Source organism: Aethalodelphis obliquidens, unplaced genomic scaffold (genome assembly GCF_003676395.1).
Source record: "Aethalodelphis obliquidens isolate GAN/ISIS:26980383/991018 unplaced genomic scaffold, ASM367639v1 scaffold14, whole genome shotgun sequence".
Taxonomy (NCBI): Eukaryota; Metazoa; Chordata; class Mammalia; order Artiodactyla; family Delphinidae; genus Aethalodelphis; species Aethalodelphis obliquidens.
This window is the reverse complement of record NW_020837958.1, coordinates 25,635,396-25,662,843: the sequence shown is the minus strand read 5'-3', so window position 1 is coordinate 25,662,843 and position 27,448 is coordinate 25,635,396. Positions and strand designations below refer to the sequence as shown.

Genomic DNA, 27,448 nt, shown 5'->3' with positions numbered 1-27,448 from the left:
TTTTTTGCTGTACACAGGCCTCTCACTGTTGTGGCCTCTCCTGTTGCGGAGGCTCCGGATGCGCAGGCTCAGCGGCCATGGCTCACGGGCCCAGCCGCTTTGCGGCATGTGGGATCTTCCTGGATCGGGGCACGAGCCCATGTCCCCTGCATCGGCAGGCGGACTCTCAACCACTGCGCCACCAGGGAAGCCCTAGGGCTATTCTCATGTCTTTTGCTTCTCCTTGTTTCTTGGCACATAGGAGAATTTATCTTTCTGTCTCCTTTGAAGTTAGATGTGACCCTATGACTTGCCTGACTCCCTTAGTGATTATAATAAGCAATGCTTCTTGTCAACCTGTAATACCAGAAATAAACCTTTTTTTTTTGTTTTAGGTGATTATTTGGATGGTGTTTGTTAATGCAGGGTAACCCAGCTTGTCTTGACAGATACATTATTCTCTATTAATTATGTTTGTTGGCAGTGTGTGGCTTGTCAGTTCATTATTTTTTTGATATGATTTGATGAATAGACATTCTTAATTTTTGTGTATCAAATTTATCAAACTTCTTTATGGTTTGAGTTTTTCATATCTTGTTTAATAAATCTTTCTAGACTTACCATTGTATATTTATTAGACTTCTCCATCTTCCATGCCTCCTCACCTTTTCATATTTTCTAATGTTTTGGCTTTCTGGACTGCATTCTGGATAATTTTTTTCAGTTCAGTCCACCAATTCTGAAGTTAGTTTTAATCTGTTAAACAAATCCATTGTTTTTTACTTTCCTTTTTTTTTTTACTTCTAGGTTTGTTTTTTCAATTGAAGTATAGTTGACTTACAATATTCTGTTAGTTTCAGGTGTACAGCATAGTGATTCAGGATTTTTGCAGATTATATTCCGTTATAGGTTATTACAGGGTAATGGGTGTGATTCATATGCTATGTAGCATATCCTTGTTGCTTATGTATTTTATATATGGTAGTTTGTATCTGTTAATCCCATACCCCTAATTTTTCCCTTCCCCTTTCCCTCTCCCCTTTGTAATGTTTCATATATCTGTGAGTCTGTTTCTGTTTTGCATATACATTCATTGTGTTAATTTTTAGATTCCACATATAAATGATATATAGTATTTGGCTTTCTCTGTCTGATTTATTTCACTAAGCATAAAATTCTCTAGGTCCATCCACATTGTTGTAAATGGCAGTATTTCATTACTTTTCGTGGCTGAGTAATATTCCTCTGTGTGTGTGTGTGTGTGTGTGTGTGTGTGTGTGTATCACATCTTAAGCTAGTCATCTGGTGGTGGGAACTTGAGTTGTTTCCGTGTCTTGACTATTGTCAAGCCACTAGCGCCACCAGAGAAGCCCTCATAAATCTTTAATTAAGCTTTTGGTTTTGATATAATTGTAGATTATCACATACAATTATAGAAAATTACACAGAGATTCCCTGTACTTTTATACCCAGTTTCTGTCAATGATAACATCTTGAAAAACTATCGTGCAATGGCACAGCCAGGATACTGATACTGATATCATTGAGATACAGAACAGTTCCATCACTACAAGGAGCCCTCCTATTGTCCTTGTCCAATCCCAGCCTTGACCTGTGGTAAACACTAATCTTTTCTCAGTTTCTTTCATTTTGTCTTTTCAAGAATGCTGTGTAGGAGACTTCCCTGGCGTTCCAGGGGTTAAGCCTTCATCTTCCAGTGCAGGGGCTGGGGGTTGGATCCCTGGTCAGCAGCTAAGATCCCCTATGCCTTGGGCATCCAAAACACCAAAACATAAAACAGAAGCAATATTGTAACAAATTCAATAAAGACTTTTAAAATGGTCCACATCAAAAAAAAATGCTGTGTAAATGGAATCATACAGTATCTGACCTTTTGGTACTGGCTTTTTTCACTTAGCATAATTCACTGAAAATTCATCCAAATTATGACTCGTGTCAATAGTCTGTTCCTTATTTCTGAGTATTATTCTATGGTGTGGATGTACCACAGTTGGTTTAACCATTCGTCTTTTGAAAGACATCCAGTAGTCTGGGGCTGTTACAAATAAAGCTTTATGAACATTTGTGTATAGAATTTTGTGTGAACATAAGTTTTCATTTCTTTCAGAGAAGTGCCCAAGAGTATAATTGCTAATCATATAGTAATTGTATGTTTCGTTCTATAAGAAACTGTCAAATTATTTTCCAGAGGGGCTGTACTATTTTCTATTCCTACTAGCAACATATAAGTGATCCAGTGTCGCCACATCCTTGCCAACATTTCCTATTGTCACTATTTTTTTCATTTAAGCCACTGATGTGTAGTTATATCTCATTGTGCTTTTAATTTGCATTTCTCTAATGGCTTATGATGTGAAACATCTATTCATATATTTGCTGTCTGTATCTCCTCTTCAGTGAATTGTGTGTTTCTGTCTTTTGTTCATTTTCTAATTGGACATTTTTTCAGTGTTGAGTTTGATAGTTCTTTTTACCAGTTCTTTTATCGGATATGTAGTTTACAAATATTTTCTCCCACTTTGTAACTAGTCCTCTTAACAGAGCCTTTTGCAGAGCAAAAGTTTTTAATATTGATGAGGTACAAATTATGTTTTTATTTTTATGCATCATGCTCTTGGTATCAAAATCTTGGTATCTAAAATCTCTTAATCTGTAGGTTCACCTTCCTCTTTTTTTTTTATCATGCAATTCTTTGAAGAAACTGGGCCATTTTTCCTGTAGAATTTTCCGCGGTCTGGATTTTGATGATTACATCCTCATGGTGTCATTTAATATGTTTTTCTATCCCTTGTGTTTCTTGTAAACTTGAAATACAAGGTCAAGAAATAGAGGATTAACAAATTCAAGGGGTTTTTCCCCCCAGAACACCTAATGTGTGATGGTGGTGATTGGTTTCTATTGTATTGAGTCAAGGGACTCTTAGTGTTTGGCTGTCTCTGTTACATTGAGATTGATAATTGCTTTTGGAGTTGTCAGCCTAATCTACTTATTATAAAGTTCCCTATCAGCCTTTGACTTAAAGATTTTAGAATTCATTGAAAATGATTTCTTAGATTCATTATTTCATTAGAAGTTATAAAATTGTGATATTCTACTTATATCATTTATTCTTTGTTAGGTGAAGTTATTCTGTAAGTACTCTCATCAAACATTTGGTTATAAACTATAGTTTATATAGGAAAAAGGGGATAAATGCCGTATATTTTCTACTTAACATTTTCAGAATAATGAACTCTTTCCCTAGCATTTTCTAAAGGGATTTTTTTGGTTTGTTTTTAGTGTCATTATGAACTCATGGACTTTTAACATATTTGATGTATTTTGAACCATTGTAATTACTATTTTTGGTGTTCACACTGGCCTATTTTTAGCTAATGACAGACATTTGAACTTGCCTCTTATATCCCTTTAACAATTCCTAGTTGTCTTCAATATAATAATGAAAAACAGAAAATATAAGTATGTTTATGTTTCAGATTATACTTTCTGGTACTATAAGATATTTTACAGTCATTTTATACTGCCTAAACATGGAATCAAAGAATCCTGGTTATTTCATTGGAAAACGGTGTATATAGAGATCACAGTCTGGGTTCTAGGAGTGCTCATTGCTACTGTACTGCCATTGGTTGTATGTTGTTCTTAGTGGACAGGTATAGCTATTTTTTTTAATATTAAAAAAACCATGAGTTTACACTGATATTTCCAATTTAAGATTATGGAATTTTTACTTAGAGTCTTTAATTTTGTACTGTATCTCTTTTTCTTCTATGTAGAAAATATTAATTCTTAAAATAATAATTGTTTACTTTATCATATAATAGATTACCTATAATAGTTTTAAATTTTTTATATCAATTTTACTACTAACAATAAGATTTCTAATGCAGTTTATGATCCCTCTATATTTTCTTTTGTCCTAGAGTATATCTCATGGGAATACACAGTCTAAATACTGTGTTTCAAAGTTACTTGAATTATTTTCCTCTGGTTATGTAACGAACTTGACATACAATCAGATTTATTTGTTTACTTTTTCTTCAATCTGGGGGAATTGCTTCTTTTTCCTTTTTTAGTTTAATTTTGTTTTAATTACAAAAACATTTATGTGGTTCCATTCCTTTTGTCCCTTAGTGAATAGATAACCTTAAAAAAAATTTTTTTTAGCTTTTGGTTTATTAAAAAGATATTAGATATGTATATATTTATATTTTCACCCTATGTTACGCAGAGTTAACATACTCTATGCATTGTTCTATGCTTTGCTTTTTAAATTTAAAATTATATCTTGGCCATCACTCTGTATCATTATAGAAAGATACACCTCATTCCTTTCTATGGCTATATAATACTCCATTGTACAGATAAATATAATGTATATAACTAACACTCATTTAAATTTCTATCATTCTTTTGCTGTTACAGCTAATGTTGAACATTCTTGTACATATTTCATTTCATCTTCCTGGAAGTGGGATTGATGGGTCAAAGGGTTAATGCATATGCATATGCAATCTTAACAGTTTTTGCCAAATTCTCCTCAGCACTTACCTTATTACCATTCTGCTTTCTTACCAACAGTAATGAGAATACCTGTTTTTTCACAGTCTTGACAACAGAGTATGTTGCAGAATCACTTTTAAATTGCTGAGGTTTTTCCTGCCACCTAGACATTGTAAATTAAGATTGTATATTTGCATGAGGACTGGCTTATGTTAAGAATTATTGGAGGCGGGGTTGGGGTGGAGGGGAGTGTGTGTTTGACCACCCAATGCCAAGGTTCTAAACTGGGTTGTCGGGGAGGGGGCAGGGTGGCAGCAGGTGAGATTTTAAATTTACATTTACTCTGTAGATATATTTGGCTGTCTCTGTTTTGTTATTTGGGTCTTATATTCCTCACTTTGGCTGGACCATGGGCTTTATCTCCCGTTTTTCCATGTTTATTTACTAGCTTTAGCAAATGGTTCTCAAGGTGAAAGCCAGCTTACTGATGCATCTAACTAGATGTTCTTTTTTTTCTTCTGGCCTATATGTTGTACGTAGAGGATCAGGAGCTCCTAAAATGCATTGGTGCAGGAAACAGAATGAGATCTTGTTCTTTAAGCCCTGAATCATACTGTTAATAGAGTTCATCTTTCCTGTAGTCTCAAACATCTATAATTTACGAGTTTTGTAGGACCACCATGTTACATATAAGTATAACTTAATTAATTCTCATCAGTAAAAGTGCTAGCAAGTAATTTAGTTGTATTTTTAAGAGTAGAATTTCCAGTTATAATTAATGATTTTTTTCAATCACCGTGCAGGATTGGAATATTGTTTTAGAAATACAAATGTATCTTTCTCCAAAGAAGAAATGCAGATGGCCTACAAGCACATGAAAAAGTACTAATTATTTGAGAAATGCAAATCAAAACTACAATGAGGTATTACCTCACACCGAGCAGAATGGCCATCATCAAAAAGTCTACAAATAATAAATGCTGGAGAGGGTGTGGGGAAAAAAGGAATCCTTCTACACTGTTGGTGAGGATGTAAATTGGTACAGCCACTGTGGAGAACAGAATGAAGGTTCCTTAGAAAACTAAAAATAGAGTTGCCATATGGTCTAGCAATTCCACTCCTGGGTGTATATCTGGAGAAAATTAATTCAGAAAGATACGTGTACCAAAGGGTTCATAGCATCACTATTTATAATAGCCAAGACATGGAAGCAACCTAAAAGTTCATCGATAGATGAGTGGATAAAGAAGATGTAGCATATATATACAGTGGAATATTAGTCATACAGAAGAATGAAATAATGCCATTTGCAGCAACATAGATGGACCTAGAGATTATATTAACTCACGTAAGAGAAAGACAAATATGATATCACTTTTATGTGGAATCTAAAAAAAAAAAGATACAAATGAACTTATTTACAAAATTGAAACAGACTCACAGACATAGAAAACAAATTTATGGTTACCAAAGGGGAAGGAGGGGTGATAAATTGGGAGTTTGGGATTAACATATACACACTACTATATATAATATAAATATATATATAACAGGGACCGACTGTTTACACAGGGAACTGTATTCAATATCTTCTAATAACCTATGGAAAAGAATCTGAAAAAAAAATACATGTATGTATGTATAACTGAATCACTTTGCTGTGCACCTGAAACTAACACCACTTTGTATAAACCAACTATACTTCAAAAAATAAAAAGAATAGGAAGGGAAGGAGGGATGGATCGAAGTATTTTTACCTCATTGCCCCATAGGTTTGCCACACTGGATATTGCATAACTTTGTAATTATTGCCAATCTGGTAATCATTTGGTAGTCTCAATGTGTTTGAATTACTAATGAAGTTCAGCATGTCTGCATATGGTTATTGGTGATTTCCTGGCTCGTAACTGTATATAATTTTTTTAACCCATTTTTCTTTTGGGTTGCCCGCATTTTTCTTGTTGATTACTGTTCCTTGTTGGAGATGGAAATGTGTGTGTTATCTTTCCAAACTCTGTGACTTATTTTTTATTCTTCTGATGTCTTTTGATGAACAGAGGTTCTAAATTTTAATGTCAAATTTATTAGTCTTTTTCTTTATGGTTAGTACTTTCCCCCGCCCAGAACATGGAGATATATATGTGTGTGTGTATAAAACTTCATACCTTCCCCATTTACATTTAAGTTTTTAGTACACTCATGTAGTTCTGGTAGTAAAAATTGTCACAGTCTTTCTATGGGGCAGTTTTATGACACAGGTCAAAATTTTAAATGTGCATATCCTTTAATGCAGAAATTCTGCTTTAAGAAATTTATCTTAACCAAATACATAAAACATTGAACAAAGATGTCTGTGTGTTCATGTTTAAAGCATTATTTTTTTACCCATTTTATGGCAAATGAGTGCAAAGGATACAGATATTCTTGTTGCTTGATATCATCGGACACCTTGCATTTTTCCAGGTGTGTGAAAGTGTAATATAATCTGTCTCAGTTACCATAGAGCTATCAATAAGGAAAGTATCTTACCCAAAAGTATTTTACATAATTACTTTAAAATTCTCATGTAACGTCCTTATCATATTTGTGATAAATAAAATGGTTAGTATTAGCACATTTTAAGGTGAAAGAGTCAAATCACAGGCTTGGGAATCACTGAAAAAACTTTGCAGTTTAGATGTTCAATGTCTAAGGCTATTATAAATATAACAATGAAGTAAATAGAGGTTCTTTTACATCCTTTAAATCTTCTAAGATCAGACAAGATCGGGTACATCCTGTAAAATCTTAAGTTTGGTACATTTCTAGCAGAGAGCACTGTAAATGAGGAGAAAATGCTTATCTAATTATTTTTGTTATATCTCTAGAGCAGTGATTCTCAGCAGTGGAGGGAGCATGTCTAATTTTGCCCCCCTGGGATATATGGGTAATGGGAAATGTCTTGGAAACATTTTAGGTTACAGCAGTTCAGGAGAGATGGGGACTGGAGGAGAGTGCTGCTTAAATACCCTACAGTGGACAGAACAGCCCCTACAAGGAAGTATTATCTGGCCCAAAATGTTGGTAGTGCCAAGGTTAAGAAACCCTGTTTTAGAGTTCTCATTTCTATGCATTGATAATAGCTCATACCTCAACTTAGATGATATTATACAGGCCACCTGACCTAGTCTGAGACATCAAGGAAGTTTTTCCTTAAAAGGTGACATCATGACAGTATACTTTGTCACATGCATGTACAGTTGAAGCTTCCTAACCAACCTGCGTTTAATTCACCAGATTAATGATGCTTTGCATTCTTTTTGTATAACATCTGCTAGATTCCTATGGCTACCTGAACACTTAGGCTAATGAGGTACCTTTAGTGTGCTGCTCCTCTTCTGCTCCTATCAGTTGGATTGTATTGTTTACCAAGAGCTTACTGTATTTGTTTGCCTACTTATTTATGAAAAATCAGTTAATATTAACATAAACTATTGAACAATATTGTAAGAAAAAAATTGTTGTAAAATAAAGCACTAAAACAATCGTGAAGGACTTAGGAGTGAGGGTGGAAATTATAGGATTGAAGGATTCTCCACTTGGCAAGTGGATATTGGTAATATTGGTAAACAAATCTACATTTGTATGTTTTTACTTAAAACATGTTGTTTTCAGTTAACTGACTACTAGTCCCAGTCACATTGGATAAAATCCTATCTATAGTAAATCTTATAGAATTGAGAGGAGTATTGAAAAAGAAGTCATCAAATATTTATTATGCTTCAGAAATGTACTTAAGAATTTGAGATTAGATTTCGTAGGTTTATTTATTTGTTGGAAGTAATCTTTAAATATTTTTAAATAAATCTTTATTTTTTATCTTTAAATAAATCCAGATTGTTGACTGTCACTAGACTTTCTACACATAAACTCGTCATTTTATTGTTGCCTTCCCCTTGCCTCACTTTTTTAAACAGTTAATTCTACCTAAGCGTGTGTCAGTAATTCAGTTATTTGAACTGAAAAAAAAATTAGTCAAGAGAAGCACCTTATTCTGAAGGTATCACAGGTTTCTTTTATCATTAATTTATCTATTCCAAGAAGATACCATGAGCAGACATTTTAAAATAATAATAGGCATTATTTCTATTTCAGTGAATAATGTTAATGGTTCTTCTAGTTCCAGATTTGATCCAGTGTGTTACTTTTGTAGTTATTAATTTTTGAAGTGTAAATGCAAATTTTAATTTTAAAAAGTGAATGTCACTTTGGGAAGAAAAGTGCCCCATGAGCATCATGGGAGAAGTATTGGGTATAATTCTCTTCCAGATGGCACCCCTACAGGTGAGGCAGCAGCCTGTGAAATTACAGTCTGAATTACACTGCAGATGAGCAGGGCATTTGGAGCAAAGCCTTCTGATATCAGTAATAAATGACTTGGTTCAGAACCAAGGACAATTCCCAGGAAATTAAAGCCTATTCTATCACGTAGGGAGCCTATAGTAAAATGAAGTTTAGCAAAGTGGAAAGTTGAGAGAAAGGACAATAACCGCAAGCAATCCATATATGAAACTTTTCATCTGCTAATATTTTTAACTAGACATTTTCATTTATCTCACAAATGTTAAGTTTTGTTTCTACATATATTCTAGTATATTCATTGATTTTCTAAAGTCATATTTTTCACAGTGAATGGTGGCTAACAGCCACTTGCCAAATAAGCTTTCACTCTGAAATATTAATCAGATACCTATTGTAAATTCTAATCTTGTTTAATATGCTCTATGGGAATTTTCTTATTTCAGAACACTTGAGTCCTTAATTACAAATGTAGTATAATATAATACAAATACCAAGTCTTATTTTCAATCAGGTAAATCAATTTAAGAAGCAACATAGAATAGTTATTCAGAACTTGACCTCTGTAGTCAGGCAGACCAAGGTTCCAAAGTCTGACTTGTTCAACTGTTTCTGTGACTGTGTGCTGTTTTTTTTAAGTCTTATTTAACGTTTCTAAGCCTTAATTTCCTCATTAGTTAAATGGAAATAACAATAACATGTGCTTTAGGGAAGAATTAAATAAGATATTCCATAAAAGAACACTTAATACTATGAACTTTGACAGTTTTCACCACTATTATTATTTGAGAATTTTAATTTTAGAAAGCAAAACAGCATTTTAAAATAACCAATTTCAAGTGCTATGATAGAGTACAAAGCAGGGTAAAGAGAGAGAGTTCGGTGGGGGAAAAAGAAGATAATTTATGTGGAGACATTAAGAAAATCCCTTTTGAGGAGGTAATAGTTGAGCAGATATCTGGATACTAAGTGAAATAAATGACCAGTAAAATTGTCAGTCTTCATTGAGTAATAAATAATGTGGCTTGGGAATTCCCAGGGTCCAGTGGTTAGGACTTGGCGCTTTCACTGCCAGGGCCCAGGTTCGATCCCTGGTAGGGGAACTAAGATCCCACAAGCCCCGTGGCGTGGCCAAAATCATAATCATAGTCATAATGTGGCATATTTAGTAGATGGACTAAATATGAATATGTATAATCTATTCTTGTTTTGAAGGAATGCTTTTCTACTGATTTGCTAGTTTAATTATTCTTTAACATAAAGTTTAGAAACTGCTTTGACAGAACAGAAGCCTTGTCATATACAAGAAATATCTTGCTACAGAAATAAAAAAGGTATTATCAGAAATAAAGTATTGTTTTTAATTATACACCAAGGAAGAGAGAAAAAGGAGAAAAAAATGGAATGGGAAAAGACGAAAAAAGAAAGACATGCTTTAGCCTTCTGCTTCAATCCATTTTAGCCCAATTCTACCTCATAGTAGCTGACCCCATATGATGACTTCTGCCAAATTAGAGTTATAAAAAATGGTCCTTTGTAGGTTTTATGTGTTAACTCTGTGCCAGGCACTCTGCTAAATCCTTTACATGTATCAACAAAAACATTTGATTATTTGCTTTCAGAAACTCTCTGACTTCATAATGTTGGCTGACTCTAAAAAATGGGAAGTAAAGACATGGCATTTATGAAAGGATGTTTTTGCTGCCGGGGATGATTATCTTTGTTTTGTTTATTTGCACTCTTATCTCTTGTTGAGTTTAGTTAGCAGCATTGGGAATTGAATCTTAAGGCCAGTGTTTATGAGGGGATCTGAAAATTGTCCAGTATTATTTTTCCAGCTACGTGACCTAAAATACCTCACTTAACCTTGCTAGTACTGATTTCTCTAATGTGAAAATTACATTGTTTAAATAGTTAGAACCTTAGAAACTCTCTAATATTGTTTGATCAGGATTCTGATCTTAGCTAAGGTGATCATTATGGGGTATGTGGAAAAGTGCTTATTGGTGTTTATTATTTTAAATGGAAGCAGACATATAGGAAAGTCTTAAGTATAAATACTAAAGTTCAGAAGATTAAGTAAAATTAACTTTTTTAGCCCAGCGAAACAAATCTATCTTCACAAGAAGAATCTTGAAGCTGGAATTGGCACTAATTTGGCCAACCTGATCAAATTATTTCAATTGGGTTTAAAATTTTGTTTCTTAATTTTAAAGAAAGTTTTCTCATTTTTATCTTTTTTTTTTTGTATGCACACAATGTGTATAGTTTTGGCTGGTCTGAAAAAAAAAGTGACTCCTGGGGCGGGGGGAAAAAGAATTTTAGTTCTGACTGGATTTTAATATAGGACCATTCACTAAATATTATATAATTCTGGACAATCTGGTAAGCCTTCATTCTCTATTAAATGTAATTTAAAAATTCTCACTAGCCTTTACAAATATATTTTTTAAGTAGCTCTTAATTTTTTTTAGTTAAACTAATTAGATTTACTGTTCCAAACCTTTTTACATGTATTAACATACTTACTTCTCATAACAGCTCTATGGTGTAGAATACCATTGTTATTGTCACTTAACGTCACTGAGTCTCGGTTTCTTCATTTGTAAACTTGCCCAACGTTACATAGAGTAAGAAGCTCCTCTAGGATATAAATCCAAGAGTCCACCCTCTAAATTGGTTCTATTGGTATTGACCATAGTACCGATTTAAAATACGGTTATTTAATCTCAGATGAATGGCTAATTATAACTTTATCTTAAATGTAATAAATGAGCATGTTGCTAGAAGGAGCTACTTTCAGTTACGGATTGAAAAAACTTTTTTGGTTTGATTGTAGTATGTGGAAGTAAGATGGAGTTTGAACTTACAGAGGGAAAATACTTAGATTTAACTAACTACTTTGAAAGAATAATACTAGAAACAGTTTGACATGGTGCCAGATCAGTAACACACTATACTTTTTGCCCCCTTCCAAAAAAGATTGGACTATAATGAATACTCAATTTGTATGAAAATGTGATTTGATTTTATTTTAATGTTTTAACATGGAACAATCTTGCAAATAAGGACCGTTTTTTCCCAACCTACTAACATGTTTTACCAACTGATCTTTTCCTCTTAGGTAAATAGATGCCTCCTCTTCAAATAATTTTTTTGGCAAAAATTATAATTCACTTTAATCAACTGATAAATGCTTATTTATAAGCATCTGTGTGCATAGATCTGCATGAATTATGTCAGATTGATAAAGATATCTTAGTTGAATTCCAGAAGGCTCTTGTGCTTTGAATACACAGATGATATTAATGAGGAACTAACTTATAAGAGTTAGACATTTTACTGAAGTGCTCTATCAAGGAAAGCAGTTTCCACCAAATCCTTAATTATCCGAATGTAAACACAGTAATAAAAGAGTTTTGTTGCTAAGTCTGTCTTTTGTAGGCAATTATTTTCTTATCAGTGGATTAGTGTGTTGTGGGGAGAAGCTAAATGCCAATATAGAGTTGCTAGCAGTAGTTTAATTAGGTTCCTTTATAAGTGATTCAAGCACTAGAGCTGTATTTTCTGTAAATTTAAATTTGCTATTAATCTCTTGGGAAGATTATCCATTCTGGGTTTGAAGGTTTTTCCTGTGCTAGAGAAACATTTAAAACAGTTTTGTTCATTGTGTTGTGTATTGATCCTCTTAGTTATTTGTGCACAGAACAAATGAGTGAGAACAGTTTTGATTTAGAATGCTGACATGAGGGTAACATTCATATTGGTTAACCCTTAGCCATAATAGGGTGTATTATGTGCTAAGCACTGTGCTGAACACTTGACTTTCCCTGCTGCTCAGGGCTATTGGAGGATGGGCCCCAGAAGAAGACTGACAGAAACTGGCATTGATCTCTCACTCATGATTACTTTATCATTTCTATAATAAAGTGTATAGCATACTATTAGAATGTACTGTGTTTGTGACACCAGTAGTGGCAGATTATCTTTTCATCTGTGCTGTGATTAGGCTTTCTTGGTGGAGGAGTCAAGTGTTCTCCAGAGTCTGGAGCACACTGGGGCTGAGTTTCATGAAATGTATTTCAAACAACATAGTTGTGCAAGGTGTTGATACATGTTAAATAGAAAAAAAGAGATTTCTAGTTAAAAAGTGGGTAATACTTGTTTAGAATTTGTTCAACCATCCTCTTTACCATAACACTTCTCAGAACTGTTAATGTGCTGATGTGCATTATGAATCTCTATATGAGGATGATACAGCATCTGGTCTTTCTCACCTCTCCCCTCCTTTTTTTTTTTTTAAAAAAAAAAAACTCTTCAAAGAGAATGTTTTTGGGCAGGAAACATTTTGGGAAAAGGTGTTCCAGACCAGAGTTTCTCAGCCTTAGCTCTGTGGACATTTGGGATCAGACATTTCTTTGTTTGGGGGCCGTCCTGTGTCAGTGAAGGACGTTTATCAGCATTGCCCCCACCCAGCTGTGACAATGAAAAATGTCCCCCAGGGGCAAAATCTAGTTAAGAACTATTGCTCTAGATTAATATTGCAGTATTCCAGGAAATTATAGGATACATTAGCAATTTCTATCTGAAAGTTTCCTTTTAATGTGGAAGAAATAATAGTCTAGAAAGTGGAAGCACAGGTAGAGAAGGTTCAGTATATTCTGCTGTAATAAACGTTCTGGATCCACTTTGTACCCTGGCCTGATTTTCTTTTCTTTTCTTTTTTTAACATCTTTATTGCAGTATAATTGCTTTACAATGGTGTGTTAGTTTCTGCCTTATAACAAAATGAATCAGCTATACATATACATATATACCCACATCTCCTCCCCCTTGCATCTCCCTGTCTCCCTCCCACCCTCCCTATCCCACTCCTCTAGGTGGTCACAAAGCACTGAGCTGATTTCCCTGTGCTGTGTGTGGCTGCTTCCCACTAGCTATCTGTTTTACATTTGGTAGTGTATATATGTCCATGCCACTCTCTCACTTTGTCCCAGCTTACCCTTCCCCCTCCCCATGTCCTCAAGTCCATTCCCTGGCCTGATTTTCTAATAATTATTATGTGGAGAATTTACTGCAAAAAATAATTTCAAACTTTGCAGAATATTATATGGTAGAGACTAAAAGTATATTTTCCATTAAAACACTAGCCAGATATTTAAATTGAACTGCATATGATGATACTGCACTTTTCTAAAATCCATTTTTTCTTTTTTTATACAGGGCTATTTTCTTCTTTTTGAGTCCATGTTAGATTCTGTCCTTTATGCAAAGAACAAATACTTGGCAAAAGGAGGATCGGGTGAGTATAAAATTCTAGTTTTAGTAATCTAATTTTAGTCTAGCAGAACCAAATGAACCTTTGGATTTCAAATAAACTATGCATGACTGAGAAAGTTCCCAATAGAGATGAAAGACATTTCCATCAGAGGAAGATTTAAGACATTTGTTTAGTGTACCGTTGATAGTAGAACATTATATAAGATATGCAGAACTCTTAAGTTAATGGTATTCTCATGAACACTTTTAATAAAAATACTAAGGACTAGATTTGGAAGCTTTTTGATATTCAAATAAAAATCTAACAGAGACTCTTTGATTTTTAATCTTTGTGACATTTAGGGTTTTTTTGTTTCTGTTTTTTCCCAAAAGAATGTTTCATACTAGGTTGGAGATCATTCACTTTGGTAGCAAATATTCCATGACTTCATTGAATGTATAAACCTGGCTTCTTTGTAATTTAACAAGAGCATTTAAGTAGTGAGTGGTTTCTACTAAGTTTTTAAACCACAGTATACCCAATCAGTATTTTTCAATAGATCCTAATAAATTTGGAAGGCTTCCTTTTCATGGCCATGGTGAACTTTTAATCATATTAGCTCTGCGTACTCAAAGTGAGATTGTGTTTTTACAGGCTTTCTGCTATGAACAGTTGTATACAAATAAATGTTCTCAGGGATTATGTTTTACTCATCTTTGGCTCTTCACTGAGCTCCACAGCTTCTGGAACATAGATAGAACATCATACATGTTTTTTGCATTGAATCATTAAAACTGAATTGAATAGCATGTCTCCCTTCATTCACCTTTCCCTGTACCTTCCCTTTCTCAAAGCTTCAGAACCAGTAAATCATTTCCATGGTCAGAGTACAGTTGATAAAACTGTTATATAAAAGTGGGTGAAAAGGAGGATACATTTTGAACTGGTGACATAAAGCACTTGACCATACTTATGCCTCCTGCCCATCCATGTTCGATGAAATTACTTTGGCAGTAAAAATCAGTAAGGCCAAAACATAAAGCATAGAGAAAATTCTCCAGTACAGTTGAGTTCTTTTTATAATATCATTTAAATAGATTGCCTTTGTTTTTCAAAATGCTCTCATTTTATCACTGTATTTCCTGCAACCATTTCAAGATACGCTTCTGATCTCTGACGTGAACGTGGCTAGAATTTTTAGATATATTTTACCCTGCAACAATTAGCTGTATCTCTCAATAATTGCAGTGATTGTTTTTTAAAGACAACTACACTTAATGACTAAAAACTAATATTATCTAGCATTTGTTGATTGTGCAATAGTTGCCAAATAATACGCTGTACCTTTATCTTATTACATGTAATCCTCACGTGTTGTAATCCTCACAACAGCCCTGTGAGACTTTAGAAACATAGGTGTCCTGGATGGTACATATTAAGTGTCCAAGTCTTGAATTTTTTTTTTTTCTAAACTCAGATCTGCCAGACTCCAGTATTCTTGTTCTTTTCAGTATCCCTTGTTGTTTCTTTACTAAAGTGCATTTTATTGAATCTAATTCTTGCCTTGAAGTTGTTCTAGGGAAGATTCAGAAAACTGTTTCCATACTTCCCTGAGTGGTGTTCATTGATCTTACTGAAGGACTGACAGCAACTTAATACATTTAAATTGAATTCTTGATGAAATTCATTAAGAACTTACAGCCATGTGAATAATGAGGTTATAGCTGAAACAGTGGCAGAGCTATTTCCCATCATCAAAGGGATAAAGTGGAGGCTTTATTCTAGCTCTTTCCATATTTTTATATAACTGCTGTTAGCACTAAGATAATCTGGAAGTATATTGAAGAGAGGTCAGCATATAACTTCATAAGCAGTGCTGTTGAATGTTACTTGTTAAAAGAATCAAGAGTAGTAGGAAAAGTCAGAAATGAGTAACATGAAGTGGTTTAGCCTATTTTGTGTATTTGTGTATGCCTTGATGAATAAATATCATCTAGATGCTCATTCTTTTATTGTAAACAAAGTTTTCTTTCATGTTTTTCTGAAGGAAAGATTTATTAAGCAATTAGCAGTGTCAAGGTTTTAGAAAGAATGATTGAATTATGAGAGAGGGAGACTATTGGAGACCATATAAGCATGAAGGGACCACAGTTTATTTTTACATGAATCCAGGTTCAGTTTATGTCTCACTTTATATTTAATGGCATGGAGTAAAGCCTTTATAAAAGACAGTCAGCCAATAACTTGAGTATTCATGCTCCTTATCACCAGGCAGTTCCACAGTACTTTAGAGGTACTCATTTACTACTGTTATCACTAATAAAAATAAAGCTTTGTGGGGATTCCCTGGCAGTCCAGTGGTTAGGACTCTGTGCTTTCACTGCTGTGAGCCCAGGTTTGATCCCTAGTCAGGGAACTAAGATCCCACAAGCCATGCGGTGCGGCCAAATAAAAAAAATTTTTTTAAGTTTTGTAAAGTTAGTGAAAGTGGATTTACTATTTTCTTCTATTATTAGCTAAGACTTACTAATTGTATATCAGAAATTGTTGTGTTTTACATTCAGCCAACCAAGAGATCAGGAGTAAAACCAAGAAAATGTTAGGTTGAGATCAATGCATAATTTTACAAGGAATTAAGATGAAAACCAATGTATATTTTAGGATGACAGCATAGAATGTAAATGCTTTATACCCTAAAAGTGTCAAATACCACATCTCACAAAAATTGTAAAGGGAATGCAGGAGGTAGGTGGGAAAGTGTGTGTACTTAAATGGATTTATCTTTTTTTTTTTTTTTTTTTTTGCGGTACGCGGTCCTCTTACCGTTGTGGCCTCTCCCATTGCGGAGCACAGGCTCTGGACGCGCAGGCTCAGCGGCCATGGCTCATAGGCCTAGCCGCTCCGCAGCATGTGGGATCTTCCCGGACCGGGGCATGAACCCGTGTCCCCTGCATCGGCAGGCAGACTCTCAACCACTGTGCCACCAGGGAAGCCCAGATTTATCTTTAATAGGAATTTATGGGATATCATTTAAAGCTGACAACTCAAGTAGTAGCATTAGAGCACATTTAGCACTACAGAGGTAATATTAAAATGATACTGTTGATTAAAATTGAATGGTGAGGCTTGTGGTCATTGATCCTGTCTGTATCATGATTGTAGTGGTGATTGTGTAACTCTATGTTATCAAATCACATAGGATTATACATCAAAAAGGACAGAGAGTGAGTTTTACTGCGTGTAAATTTTACCTCAATAGAGATGACTTAAAAAAAAAAAAAATGAGGGCTTCCCTGGTGGCGCAGGGGACACGGGTTCAAGCCCTGCTCCGGGAAGATCCCACATGCTGCGGAGCACCTGGGTCTGTGCACCACGACTACTGAGCCTGAGCTCTAGAGCCCATGAGCCACAACTACTGAGCCCACGAGCCACAACTTCTGAGCTGACGTGCCACAACTGCTGAAGCCCACGCACCTGGAGCCCGTGCTCCAAAACAGGAGAGGCCACTGCAATGAGAAGCCCATGCACTGCAACAAAGAATAGCCCCCTCTCGCCACAACTAGAGAAAGCCCATGCACAGCAACGAAGACCCAACACCGCCAAAAATAAATTAATTAATTAAAAAAAAAATGAAGCAGCATCTTCCACCTCCTTCAGGTCAAATGAATTATGACATAATTTGATTTCTAGCTATTTTGAAAAATATATTAAAACTCTGTACTAACTACCTACTTCTGTAATTGTTGTTAGTATTATCATTGCATCTCTTTTTGTAATTAAAAAAGTAATTGGGTGATTAAGAAGAGGAAAGGAGGGCTTCCCTGGTGGCGCAGTGGTTGAGAGTCCGCCTGCCGATGCAGGGGACGCGGGTTCGTGCCCCGGTCCGGGAAGATCCCACATGCCATGGAGCATCTGAGCCCGTGAGCCGTGGCCGCTGAGCCTACGCGACCGGAGCCTGTGCTCCGCAACGGGAGAGGCCACAACAGTGAGAGGCCCGCATACCGCAAAAAAAAAAAAAAAAAAGAAGAGGAAAGGAAAGGGAAAAACAAGGAAATATACTAACTTTATCATTACTCGCAATAGGAGATTAGTAAATAATGTTAAAAATAGACAACTAAAGATATTCTGTAAGGTTGTAATTATAAAGTTAGCTACTAGAACAAAAAGGCAAACTTTGTAAATTAAAGAATTAATACTTAGGAAAAAGCAAAAAGACCATGTAGTTGAACTACTTAAAAAACAAAATAAAACAAAAACTACAGATACAGAATAATATAAAATGGTAGAGTTGTGAACAAGCAAAAGTTCTCATATCAATAATGTAAATGGACTAAATTCATTTATTAAATGAAAAAGAATTTCAGATCGGATCATAAGAGAAAACCCAATTCTGTGCACTATATAGTGACACACCTAAAACAAAATTATATAGAAAAGTTAAACTTGGGTTAAAAAAGATACTCAGGCAAATAGAAAAAAAGTCATGATATTGATACCAAACAAAAGGGAATTTGGGCAAAATATTATATAATTATATGAATAGGGCTTAGCATTAAGGAGCAAAATCATGCCCATCTTCATAGCTACTGAAAAGGTTTTTTGTTTTGTTTTGTTTTTTGTGGTACGCGGGCCTCTCACTGTTGTGGCCTCTCCCGTTGCGGAGCACAGGCTCCAGATGCGCAGGCTCAGCGGCCATGGCTCATGGGCCTAGCCGCTCCGCGGCATGTGGGATCTTCCCGGACCGGGGCACGAACCCGCGTCCCCTGCATCGGCAGGTGGACTCTCAACCACTGCGCCACTATGGAAGCCCTGAAAAGGTTTTTATATATAAAATGAATAATCTGAAAGTTTAAGAATGGAATACTTACCTAGTTAGTTTCCAAGAATCTCCCCACAAAATATCTACTAATTACAAAGAGAAATGAGTAAATTTCCATGTAGAAGCCTAGCAGACTCCACTTTAGTCAAGTAATCAGGGTTGACATCGTCCAGAATTGGACCAATTGAAATTGTAGGAGCACAAAGAAATAATTCGTTGCTTTGAAACTTCCTCAGAACTGATAATAGTTTTGTAAAATCATAATTGTTGCATAGAAATGTAGGTGCCCATTAAAGGAGACATCTTCCATGGTAGTGGAAAAGAATGTTGTTTTCATTGCCTTTCATTGCAAGGAAAATGAAAGGTTTCTTCCCCCCTCATATGGTCAGAACAAAACTCAACTTTCTTATGAGGTCCTTCACAGTGTACATCTTCTCTGATTTATAGTTGTCAGGATTATAAAGTTGAGCACTATGTTCAGTACAAAGCAAGTTACTAAGACAGCCATATCCTAAGTCATTGTTTCCTAATCTTGGCAGACCATCACAGTCACTGGGACCTTTTGTTAAAAATATGGATCTTCAGACTCCACATCTGATCCTTTTGAAACAAAATCTAGGGGAAGAGTCCTGTCGTAAGAATTTATTTAAGATGTGCCCAGCAGTAGGTATTGCTGCCTCTGAAAAGTAGACACAGGTTTAGGTGTATATCATTAGTAGAGCCTAAGTCATGTGTTCATGCCTAACTTGCAAGGGAGGGAGGGAGGGAGGGAAAGCAAGTTTTTGTCATTTTCAGCTTTTATAGAGGGAAGTAGGCCCTGCCTCAACATAGGAAATCTCTCAAACAGTTCAGAGGGGTGCAGCAAAATAGAGTGGCAGATATGTACTATATACACTGACAGATCTGTCTCTCTCAGGTTTTGCATTAGAATTTGCATTGGAAACCTGATCTATGCGAATAAGAAATTGCCTCTGTTATAAAGTCCAGGTTTACAAATATACTTTTCTTACTATTTCCCTCTCTGTAGAAAGCTGAGCTGTAGACTTTACTGACTCCTCCCCCATTTCTGCTTGGTTGCTCTCCTTTTTAGGATCTCTTTACCTTATCACCTCATTCCTTTACTCAGATGGAATGGGTAAGGCTGAATGTTTCCATTTTCCTCACTTTGCTCTGAAATTTTATTAATCTCTAAACTTTCTCAACCCTTTTTTCCTTCCTCTTTCTTCTCCAACAGGTGCTCATTTACTATGGGATAGTCGAGTTCCTCTTTCCTTTTTTTCCATTTGAAAAGCATAAAATTTGGCATCATGAATAAATGGAAAGCATAAAGATTTTGCAGTCAGACCTTGAGTTAAATCCCTGCTTCATCAGATGATTAGTTACCTAGTTAGCTGATGAAGACCAGTAATTTAGGCAGGTTACTTAATTTTTCTGAATTTCAGTTTCCTTATCTGAAAAATGAGGATTATAATCCAGCTTTATAGAATCAGTCAAAAGTCTGAATGAGATGCTTGACATAAAATAGTTGCTCAATAAATGTTAATTCCCCCCCTGAGTTATAGCTGGTAAACATGAGATTAGTGTTAAGGTTATACCTTATAAAAGTTTTGAAATGAATTTAGGCATCATGGTGTTATCACCTGCTGTTTGTATAGTACATATCTCAGTGTAATCAGCCACTAACACTGTCTCATAGTGCTTAGAGGTTTCTTTAGTATTTCCATAATTTACTGTGTACTTCCTCATCTTCAAATCTGTTTTTCCCACGTTTATTATTTTTGTTCTGTTCAGTGATATTGCAGTAGTGTCATTTTCTACCTTTTTTTCTTATTATAATTTTTCAATGCATATTGCAGCAACATTTTAGCCTAGTTAAGCTTTAGAATGTGGGCCTAATCACTATTTATACATTTATTATAAGTTAACGATGAGAAGATGTTCCAATTTCCAAATAAATATTAATTTTTAAGATAACCTTATTATATAAATTAATTTTTTAAGCTTATTCAACTCCCAAATTATTTATGCATGTCAGTCATTGTATTGTTGACTATTATTTCAGTGAAGTCTGCCTCCATGTGGTTCACATATATTGTGAAAAGGACAGTCTATTTTGATTTATTTATTATCTCCTTTCATTCTAAACCTTTTTCCTCTCTGGTTATTTATATACAAGCAGTGATGCTAGTGTTTACTAGGAATTGTTTCTTTATGCATCTCAGTCTTATCCTTTAGTGTCCAAAAGTTTGTGAGGCATTTCTAAGGGATAAAGGATTTCCCATCTTTATCTGTTCACCATGTGAGCTGTTCTAGTGACAGATGAATTCTGGGCAGTGAATCGAGAAGGACACAGATGTCAAAGCCATGAATTTATAAATGGTCTGTTAAGAGGGTGCTTTTGTCCAATCAACACTTTGTTAATTTCACCTACAAGAAGGAATAATTATTCAATTATGCTTCTTTCTGACAAAAATCAGGTGACAAATGTGTCAGAATATGAAGGTAAAGGGTTAGTCAGGATTCTGACAAGTGGCCCAAAATTTTAGCCAGCTCTGAGGAGATGGATAAAGAATCAAATTGACCTATAGCATTGATAACAAGTCTTTCATAAATATTCATAGATCTTACTAACTGAAAGATAACAGCTAATTTCATTTCTAAATTATAACAAATACAGGAACGATGATTTTCTGTTTTATTCTTTTGATTTTCTGTATTTTTGTGAAATATAATTAGCTTGAAAAATAAACCTTGAGGGACTTCCCTGGTGGTCCAGTGGTTAAGACTCAGCACTCCCAATTCAGGGGACCTGGGTTCGATCCCTGGTTGGGGAACTAGATCCCACATGCCTGCCTCAACTAAAAGATCCCGCATGCAAGTAAAAGATCCCACGTGCCGCAATGAAGATCCCACGTGCCACAACTAAGACCCGGAGCAGCCAAATTAATTAATTAATAAGTTAATAATAAATAAGTAAACCTTGGAAAAGTTAAATCATATTCCTCTTTAGTCTGTTTCTCTTATTACCAACATATTTTCAAAACTTTTTAATTAGTTTTAGTAACTTACAGTTTTTCCTTATGAATGAAAAAGCTATCTTTATTTCTTAGTAATATTACTGACTAGTACATCATATTGCTTGATACAGAGCCGGAGTTCAGCAAACTTTTTCTACAAAGGGCTAGGTAGTAAGTATTTTAAGTTCACTAAGATTTTTAATAATATTCTAAAATAGAAGAACTCTGTGAACCATGTTAAGTAGCTTGAATGTACACTGCACAACTCCAGGGGATATTTGGACACTGTGAGTGGTGCTCCCAGAAGTAGCACAGTATAATGGCCCTGATAATGACCTCCCTCATCCATTTTTCCCTCATCTATATCAGGGATATCTATATCTGGTGTGCTGCCTGTTTTTGTAGATAAAGTTTTATTGGAAAATAGCCATGCTTGTGTATTTATATATTGTCTTTGGGGCTTTCACATCGTAGCAGCAGAGATGAGTAGCTTTAATAAAGACCATACACAAAACCTAAAACAGTCACTTTACATAAAATGTTTGCTGACCCCTGATCTGTACCCTTATTATGTTCCTCTTTAAGGGTGAAATTAACAGGATATAATGTTGGAAAGCTTACATGATGGTCATATTAAGTCTGACAAAGTATACAAAAAGAAGTTGCCAACTATCTAACATTGCTTCAGAATTCTGTTTCTTCTTCAGTGCTTCTCATAGTAAGGACCTGGTTCAGGAAACTAAACGTACATACCTTTCCTGTAGCAGATACTCTTGCTGGGTCAGCATTTACAGTAGCACATCATTTACTTTGAAAAATTTGTATTGATCAGAAATTTAAACACAGTCAAGAGGCTTAACACGTCTGTGGAGGAAGAGGAGGGTAGAAGTAACTCAGTTTACACAGCAGTCGACTCCAGCCCAATGCAGCTATCATATCTGCCTTACATGCCCCCTTAGCGAAGACTTGAGAAACTTCTTATCAGTGACATAGCACCAGTTATTTTTTCTGGGTATCTCAGATGTCAGGTTTGGAAGAAGCAATTGCTCTGATGCCAGCAGATCTTATCGTGGGCTTTATTTAGAAGATAATTTAGTGCTGCTGTCGTTGAATAATAAAATTCCTACAGCTGTGGAGAGAAACAGAGTTTGGGGAAGGAGAGGGTTATTTCTCTGCTGTTTAAGTCTGAAGGCTAGTTAATAATAGTAAAATTTTTTCCTTTGTGCATTTCTTTGGCACATATGTACTTGCTTTCAGTTTGTTGATATAGGGGTATGTAACTTATATTTTAATTCAGGAATCCCCTACATGTTGACATTTGAAGGACAAAGTTAATTTTGCTATTTATTAGTCCAAAAAAAAGAACATCAATGTTATTTTTTAAATTTTGTGTTATAAAGGTTTTTACTAGTTATGAGAGGAGAGTTTCTCCCTGAACGCTCTCTTTCCTTACCTCTCTTAACACTTACTCTCTTGGTTTTCTTCTTACTTCTGTGGTCTAGCTTCTCAGCCATTTCTTTTCAGCCTCCTTTTCTTCTACTCATCCCTTAAATTCCACTACTCATTATGTATCCCTAGGTGACCTCATAAGCTCCCATTACTTATACTTGCATTTATGTGCTCACGGTTCCAAATTTATATATTGAACCCAGATCACCGCTTTTGAATTTCAGACCTGTATAGTCAGCTGTTTGTTGGATATTTTTACCTGTTTGTCTCATAAGCATTAAACTCTCATATTCCTCTTGAATCTGCCCTTTTTTTAATTTCCTATTATAATGGTTAGTACCACAGTTTACCCAGTTGCTAAGTCTAAAACTGTGTCATCCTTGACTCTTCCCTGTTTCTCACCTTCACAGCCAGCCGGTCTTACAGCCCTATGAGTTCTACCTCCTAAACACCCCTTGACTGTATCTCCTCCTCTCCATTCCCACAACCGTCAGTCTATTTCAGATCACCTGTATTATTACATTTATCTCTTAGTTTGTCTCTTAGTCTTGCTCCCTACCTTTTATTCTCCACATTGCACTCAAGGTGGCTTTTCTAAGACCAAAATCTGATCAAGTTGCTACCCTATGTAAAATTTTTCACTGGCTTATCATTATTCTTAGAATAAAGTCTAATTTATTAATGTGGTTTACTCAGCACTGTTTTCTTTGGTCCCTCCTTTGTCGACTTCTGTTTCACTGTTCCTCTCAAATTGGAGTGTACTGTGCCCCTACATGCCCACTGCCCCCTCTGCCTAGAACACTCTTTCCCTCCCACTGGTAACTTAGTTGGTCTTCAGTTTTTGCCTTAAACAATATCCTTGTTCCCCTGCTACAGCTACAGCTAACTCAGATTTCTGAGTTAGCTGTTTTTTTCTGTAGGTCCCTTAGTAACTTGTGCTTCCCCTTTCTTAGTATTTATTACATCACTAATAATTGCTAATATATTTGTCAGAATTGTGTAAATGTAAGTTTGAGTAGGGACATGTATGCACAGTCTGTAAAATAGAATAACTTATCAGCACACATTTGGTGCTCATAAATGTTTACCTTTCATAATGGATGAGAGAGGGTAATATGAACTGGTCTTCTACACAACTGTAAAATTCTATCACACAACACACCTTTTTAAAGGATTTGCCTCTTCACGTTTCAGAGGAACATTTAAAGTAAAAATCTAGTACCTCTTTTACAGTCAGCATATTTAATGTTAATAAATATGTTTATTTCAGGATTGTGTCCATCCTTTCTAAATAATTTGAGTGGGAACCCATCATTGAAATCTTTGTTTTAATCTTACCATCACAGTAATAGAAATCTTTTATTTATTATTTTTTTAAAGAGGCCACAACATGGAACTTGGTTATTTTCTCTGATCTATACCTTTGTTAATCCCCTGCTGCTAGTAATCATTTGCTAGCAATCTGTACTGTTGGATTTGATATTTATATTTAGCCTTTAAAAATTATATTTTGTTACAAAGAGAGATAATGCTAAATTGCTCGTTGTTTTATTTGTTACAGTCTACCCTGATATTTGCACTATCAGCCTTGTGGCAGTAAGTGATATGAATAAACATGCTGATAGAATTACTTTTTGGGATGATGTCTATGGCTTCAACATGTCCTGCATGAAGAAAGCAGTTATTCCAGAAGCTGTGGTGGAAGTTTTAGATCCAAAGACTCTTATTTCAGACCCCTGTAGTATTAAGGTAGGTATTTTACTAATTTTATTTTCTTTAACAATATGGCTATTTTTCTTAGTTTTCATTTATGAGTTTAGTATTTCAAATTAATATATTGATTTTATTTATGTATCTTCAAAACAGTAATTATTCTTTCTATTTTAATTAATCTAAAGCAGCTTGATATCATAATATTTGCCAGTTCACTGTGTCATCCCTTTGGAATCACTTCTCTTTATATATTGAAGTTCCTTATACTGAAGGGTTGAATCATTTATTTTGGCTTAGCGAAGGCAAAAAGTCCTGCTGTATTGTCATTTCTGCTTCACCAGCACATTCTGGCCTTATCCTAGCATCTCGTTTACAGCCAGATTATTCGTTCATATATGTTTCACACAACTTCTCTCACCCAGATTTCTTCCAGCCTTTTCAGATTAATTAATTATAGTGACTATGCCCATGAAACTAAAACCCTACTATGTTCACATTGCTTAGTTAATTCCTTTTGTGTTTCAATCTTACTCTTCACCATGTTAATCTCTAGTTTTATTGTCAATTTTGCTATGTCGAATTTACATGGGTGGAATAATAACTTTGCAGTGAGTGAAAGTCCTGTTGCTTTTTTAAAAGACTTCTTAATTCATCTGTTTCAGTTGTATCATCAGATAAATATAGCCTGTTCAGTGTTAAGTTCAGAACATTGTCTCTTCTTTTTTAGTCCACTGTTACTTTCATAGTATCAATAGTTGTTCTCTGCACAAAGTAGATACTCAGTTAGTGTTCATTAATTTTCTTAAATTGATAAACTGTTTTAAGTTAACACATAAAGTTTCTCAACAACAACAAGCTGATTAAAATTGCATTCAACTTTTAAGAAAAAAAAATACAGCCTGGTTAATGACTGTAGGACTGTTCACTGCCCTGGTATACTGAGTGTAAGGGATTTATTTGGGTTCTTTGACTCAGGGTAGGGGTGTAAGCCAACTCAGCATTAAGACTGAGCAGAAAGAGGAGGGTCATGTGGGTGTGCTAATTTCTCTCTCTAGTTATCTCTTTGCTTAATGCCAGAAATTCTATGAATAATAAATAATAAAATAGTTGAAATAGAAAATTTAGGACTGATAAAGGTGTTTAAAAAGTGTATATATATATACACCGTTTCTCTTATTTTCTTTGTTTAGGTAAATATAGTATGTTCTGTGTTCTGCAATCCTCCTATAAATAAAAGGCAACCATGCTGTAACGTTTTAAAATTTTTCTCAAACCATTTAAAATAGAGTAATGTTTCAGGTAGTCATATGAATTGTGTTCACTGTATACCTACTCATGGTAAGTCAAATGTTGACAGCCTTTGCAGCATCATTTGGTCACACTGCTGTAACTGAGTCCATCTACTCTCCATAGTGAAATGGAGAAGGATTTGAACTAGGTAGGGCAGAATAAGAAAATAAGGATATTTGGCCATTTTTTTCCTGAAGTGAATCTTCGTAGTTGGTTTTGCTCGTTGGTTGGAATTGTTGTGGTTTTTCCTAGTATGTAAGAAACTTCAGATGCACTTACAAGAGTGAATTCTAAAACACCTTGTCCTTTTAAATAGCATATGTTTTCAAGTTGGCATTTCCTACAAAACTATTAACTGTTATCACACATAATTTATTGTAAATGTATACCACTGGTGGTATACAGAATGATTTTAGTTGGAACACAAGAAAACATTTTTTATTTGAGAGTATTTTAATGTGTCTTAGAAAAAACTTTAGTACAACAGAGCCATGATTTGATATATATTATTCTTATAAGAAGTCTAAGTAAAAAATACTAATTTGATTTAAAGAAAAATTAACTGAATAATAGTGGTAGTAGCCCTTAAATTTAGAAATAATCCCAAAAGTGGGGTGTGAATGATTAAAGTTGGCAAAGCATTGGTTTACAGTAATCCTTTTTGCATAAAAAAAAAGAAGGAATACTTTTCTGTTTGTTTCTGGTTTTGTTTTTACTATTTTTACTAAGTTCTTCCCTCCACTCTTTTTTCACGGGTAGCATATAGATTGCCATACAACATGTGTCTCAGATTTGGAGTTTTCTTCAGATTTCACCCTAAAAATCACAAAGACATCGTTGTGCACGGTAAGCTATTTCATTCTACTTTCACAAATCTCTCTAGTAGTGCAGTTGATTGGCAGGCTAATGAATTACCAGGCTTGTGATAAATGAAAAAGACTATTGCCTTTGACAGTCTATCTTTGCCTTTGTTAGACTATCGAATAGATCTGTTTTAATAGGTCAGTAGACTTCAGAAAAGTTAGTTTAGTTCAGAAGAGAAAGTATTAGGGAACCGTG

General features: G+C 34.9%; 1 protein-coding gene across 8 annotated transcripts in view; it reads left to right on the top strand.

Moving 5' to 3' along the window:
- The window catches only part of PRMT3 (protein arginine methyltransferase 3), a 136,841-nt gene that overhangs the window by 61,167 nt on the left and 48,226 nt on the right, over positions 1 to 27,448 (top strand). For all 8 annotated transcript variants that reach the window (XM_027115180.1, XM_027115186.1, XM_027115183.1 and 5 more), the window contains 3 exons: positions 14,065 to 14,143; positions 24,948 to 25,135; positions 27,149 to 27,235. In XM_027115180.1, the coding sequence (XP_026970981.1) occupies positions 14,065 to 14,143; positions 24,948 to 25,135; positions 27,149 to 27,235 (354 nt within the window). The remainder of the gene's footprint in view (positions 1 to 14,064; positions 14,144 to 24,947; positions 25,136 to 27,148; positions 27,236 to 27,448) is intronic.